Source organism: Poecilia reticulata, linkage group LG8, assembly GCF_000633615.1.
Source record: "Poecilia reticulata strain Guanapo linkage group LG8, Guppy_female_1.0+MT, whole genome shotgun sequence".
Taxonomy (NCBI): domain Eukaryota; kingdom Metazoa; phylum Chordata; class Actinopteri; order Cyprinodontiformes; family Poeciliidae; genus Poecilia; species Poecilia reticulata.
In genome coordinates this window covers 27,737,007-27,741,830 of record NC_024338.1, presented here as the reverse complement: position 1 = coordinate 27,741,830, position 4,824 = coordinate 27,737,007, and the positions used below count along the sequence as shown (strand labels likewise).

Sequence of the window (4,824 nt, the reverse complement as noted above, 5' to 3'; positions counted from 1 at the left end):
ATAATCAGGTAATAACTGTCCATAATCAGGTAATAACTGTCTGTTGTCTAAAGCTGCTGCAGGTTCAAATCCATAACTGTTTCCTGTTTCTTCTGTTTGCTTTTCTTCCATCATAAACACATAAAACATGCAAACAGGAACTTTAATGAGCTAAAATAAACATTCATCCCGTAACAAAATGGCCGAACTTATTGCTGGTCGTCATGGTGATGAGTTTAAAAAAGACTTTTTAAACATTTATTATTTGTTTTTAAGTTTTATTTAAGTGTATTTTTAGTTTTTAGTGTTTTTGCTAAATCTTTGTTTTGCTCATGTTTGTATTTTAACTCCGTTTGCTTTGATCTGCAGATATTTTATTAAATGTTGTTGTTTTTATCCGTTTATGTTCCTGAAAGTTTATTTATGAATCCATGAAGTGATTCCCGGATAAACGTCCTGCTCCCTCCTCTTCCTCTCTTCCTCCTCTTCCTCTCTCCCTCCTCTTCCTCCTCTTCCTCTCTTCCTCCTCTTCCTCTCTTCCTCCTCTCCCTCCTCTTCCTCTTATTCCTCCTCTCCTCTCCTTCCTCTTCCTCCTTTCCCTCCTCTTCCTCCTCTTCCTCCTCTCCCTCCTCTTCCTCCTCTTCCTCCTCTTCCTCCTCTCCTTCCTCTTCCTCCTCTCCTTCCTCTTCCTCCTTTCCCNCCGTTCCTCTGAGGTTGAAACGTTTTCTGCCTGAAGAGCCCATATGTTTAAATTAATGTCGCCCACAGGTTCAGTAAACATGTCGACCTGCTCAGGCGCCTTAATGAACCTGAACCTTCATAAAGATCAGATAAAATCTCAAACTTATTTAAAAATCATCCAGAATAGACTCATTAATGTGAAAAAGCATTGAGGATGATTGACAGCGCTAAGCCCCGCCCCCTGCCTCTGATTGGCTGTTTCTGACCACCTGGTTCAGCTGGAAGAATCTCTTTGTTTTACAGATTATTTGTCTCATATTTTACTGTCTGAACATGGAGACAGTTTTAACAAATATGTAAAAAACTTATATTTATAAAAGTGACCTACTGCAGCTTTAAGTTTTGTCTCGTGGCCTGCTGATAAAGTGTTGAATTTGGAATAATATCTGTAATGATTCCTGAAGCATCCAACTTGTGTTGGACTGTTTTAGCTCTGCATCAAACCGGATCGTTAAAAACAGATCCAGTTTGATTTTTCACAGAATATCTGAGAAATTATTTCATCTCTTTTCAGTCCAACACTTAAGAAATGTTAACGGCATCATGGAGGAGCTTCTTAAAGAGACAGAGACTCAATTTCAAGGCATCAAATTGTAAATTCACATTTCTTTGAAGTCATGTTTGAATACTGAGCTTTTTCATAAAAACTGAAGGTAAAATATTTACTGAATTATGCTGTAAAACAGACATTAAACTTCATTTAATCTATGAATGACATGGATTTTATCCCATTTTCCGTTTTTATGTACAGATGATCGGATCCGGAACCTTTGTGTTGTGTTTCTAGTAGGGCCGTAAATCTGGCGCACAGCTACATTGCTATCCGCAGCGAGAACGAAGCCGCTTCTCTCTGGTCCGCTGGGGGTCATTTCTGTTTCTAATCGATCTGATTGGACCCTGGAAACGATTATTGCTGTGTTCAGGTTGTGCTAAGAGGAGCTAGCCTAACAGTGAAGCTATGCTAGCCTAAAATAGCATCTCAATGCTAACATGTAGCAGCTAATGCTAATGCCAATCAGATGGATGAAGATCACATTAAAACTATAAATATATTTGTTATTAAGCTCACATCATTCAATAATTTATCAGCAATAAAGTTTTCTGATTTGGAATATTGTTTTTGTTGTCAATTAAAATGTGATTAAATAAAAACAAACGTTAATATGCTCTGTTCACGTTATTTTCATGTTTTTCATAATGAACATTTTCTGCCAGAGTGAAAATGATTTTATTTTGAAATGATTGTTTTCAAAGATCCAAGGAGTTTCATGTTTTCATACTGTTTTATAAATAAAAATATAATTTTAACATCTTGTTAATGATGAACCCAAACCGCTGATATTCTGATCTGTTAGGTTTTTCTGGCTCCCAACACGGTTGTTAAAAATAGAAACAGATTCAGAGGAAAACATGTTTTATTACAGCGACGTCGTAAATGACTGTAAATCATTTATTTGAGTCAAAATACAGAAGAGTCATTGTTTCCTAAACCGCAGCTTAAATGTAAACCGTACAAAAAGAATCCAGCTAGTTGTTTCAGGAAGCGGCGCGGCGCCTCGCTCTCCTTCCAAACACTTTCTGTTCCTCAGCTTCACAAAAATAACGTTTCATTTTAAAAAGGAACTGCAAAAAAACAGAATCTGTCCGTAAAGATGATCTGTTTCCATCATATCTGCATTATTTTTATAACTTCATCTTTGAAGATGATCTTCAGAAATAAACCCAGAGTTTCTCTGTCGGTCTGGAACTGAAAACTTTTTGTTTTTCTGTTTTTGGTTTGTTTTTGGTTTTATAACCCAACATTTTTTAAAAATTACTTTTTTAGAGATTAGATTTTATCAAAAGTACGTGATGCTGACTTTAGCTCATTATTAACTGACAACGTTTTCTGTTTGTCTTCACAAGAAAAACTTCCATCCCACAGTTTCAGGTTGTTGATTTCAGCAATGAAGTATTTCATATTTATAATAACATTTTGTTCAAATTTCCATTTTAGTCATCATTTTGTTGATTTTTGCATTTGAGAACTTCATCTTATTTGTGCAAAATCAGATTTTCTGTCAAACAAACTGAAACATCAGATTTTAAATGTTAGAATTTTTTTCATCCGTCGAGTTTTTCAGCTCAGAGCGAAAAGCAGCTCAGAAAACAACGTGAGGCAAAGATCTGAGCTGCTTTTCCTGTTTAACCTACTTTATGAAAACACACACACACACACACACACACACACACACACACACACACACACACACACACACACACACACACACACACCTTTCAACCACCTTGCGCTGAGGAAGTCGAAGCTGCAGGTTTGCCGTTTGCATTTCTGAATCCATCGTCTTCAAACCGTTTGGATCAGCGACAGGATTTAAAATTCAAACCAAATTGTTTAAATTCTGCATGAATCCAGACGTTTGTATTTTCAGACCCGCATCCTTCACTGTTCCAGCCGCTGCTGTGGCTTTTGGGGCCATTTAGTTTGATGACCTAAAGGTGCAAAAACATGAATGAGTCAAACTTCAAACCTCACAAATACAAAAACCAAACAGAAAAAAACAACAAAATGCTGCAATCAGAGAAAATCGAAGCAAAAACAATAAACCAAACAAATGGAATCAGCAGATTATCTGGGAAAGTCGCATTTTTCAAACAAGCAGTTTTTATAATGTTAAATATATTAACATATCTGATGTTAGCGACTCCAGACTCCCCCTGGTGGCCTGGAGGATTCCTGCTTCCGCTGCATCTTTTATATTTTACATTTTTATTTTAGTTTTCGGTTTGGAAACATCTTTTCGCAGCGTGTTGGAGTTTGCATCATCGGTGTGTTTGCACATTTCAGATGATTTTGTGAATATTGAGCTCAGGTTTTAGTTTTCCCAGGGTTTCTGGAGCAGTGCATGCTGGGAAACGCCAGGAGAAAGTAAATTTTCTGACCAACACCAACTGTTCACATTTATCAGATTTACATTCTGGTTCAGACCTCAGAGTTCTCCTGTAAGAATCGCAGTTTTAGTTCAGTTTCAGGAAAACGAGCATCAGATTCAGATATTTTCAGAGCTGAAGAGTCGCCTGCGAAGCTGCAGCTGCAGCCAGAGCAGGAACCACTTCTGAGTTTTTATGACAAACTCACCACATCCGTCGCTGCGCGACTCAGACTGAGACGTTCAGGTCTGTGGGAGAACCGAGAAAAACGCAGCAGCAGCGAATCAGCGAATCAGCCGCTCAAATACAGAGACTGATGAGGGATTTACCCCTAAAGGATTTACCCCTGAATGTTTTACCCCTGATGGTTTTACCCCTGATGGTTTTACCCCTGATAGTTTTACCCCTGAATGTTTTACCCCTGATGGTTTTACNTCCTCTTCCTCCTCTCCTTCCTCTTCCTCCTTTCCCTCCTCTTCCTCCTCCCCTTCCTCCTCTTCCTCATCTCCCTCCTCTTCCTCCTCTTCCTCCTCTACCTCCTCTTCCTCCTCTTCCTCCCTGCAGAGAATCTTCATCCTTGTCTTTCCGACTTTCGTCCGACTTTGTGGAGCAGAAACATGGAGGCCAGAGGGAAGTACGACTTCACCGCCACGGCGGACGACGAGCTCAGCTTCAGGAAGAACGACATCCTGAAGGTGAGGCCTGCGCCCCTCCCCCACCTGTTTCTGCTGAGCTATGCCTGCCTGACCCTCCCCCACCTGTTTCTGCTGAGCTATGCCTGCCTGACCCTCCCCCACCTGTTTCTGGTCAGATCATAAACCAGGAGGACGATTGGTGCAAAGCCGAGATGAACGGACAGGAAGGATTCATCCCCAAAAACTACATCGACCTGCAGACTCCAGAGTGAGGCCCGCAGCACCATGAGGCCGCCGCCGTGTCGCCACCTGAGTCTGCTGGGGGTTGAAAACTTTTCTCTTTCCAGCTGGTTCAAGGAAGACGCCAGCCGCAGCCAGGCGGAGGAGCTGCTGAGGCACAAGACGGTCGGAGACTTCGTGATCCGAGGATGTCAGAGTTCACCGGGGGATTTCTCCATCTCCGTCAAGTAGGTGGAGCCAGGCGAAAAGTATTCACACCCTGGCACAAAGTATTCACACCATGACACAAAGTATTCACACC

General features: G+C 40.7%; 1 protein-coding gene across 1 annotated transcript in view; it reads left to right on the top strand.

Moving 5' to 3' along the window:
- grap2a (GRB2 related adaptor protein 2a) overlaps positions 1–4,824 on the top strand; it is a 30,203-nt gene that overhangs the window by 5,079 nt on the left and 20,300 nt on the right. Inside the window, exons 2-4 of the mRNA XM_008417129.2 lie at positions 4,213–4,343; positions 4,460–4,551; positions 4,631–4,750. Of these exons, the coding sequence (XP_008415351.1) occupies positions 4,266–4,343; positions 4,460–4,551; positions 4,631–4,750 (290 nt within the window). The 5' untranslated portion in view covers positions 4,213–4,265. The remainder of the gene's footprint in view (positions 1–4,212; positions 4,344–4,459; positions 4,552–4,630; positions 4,751–4,824) is intronic.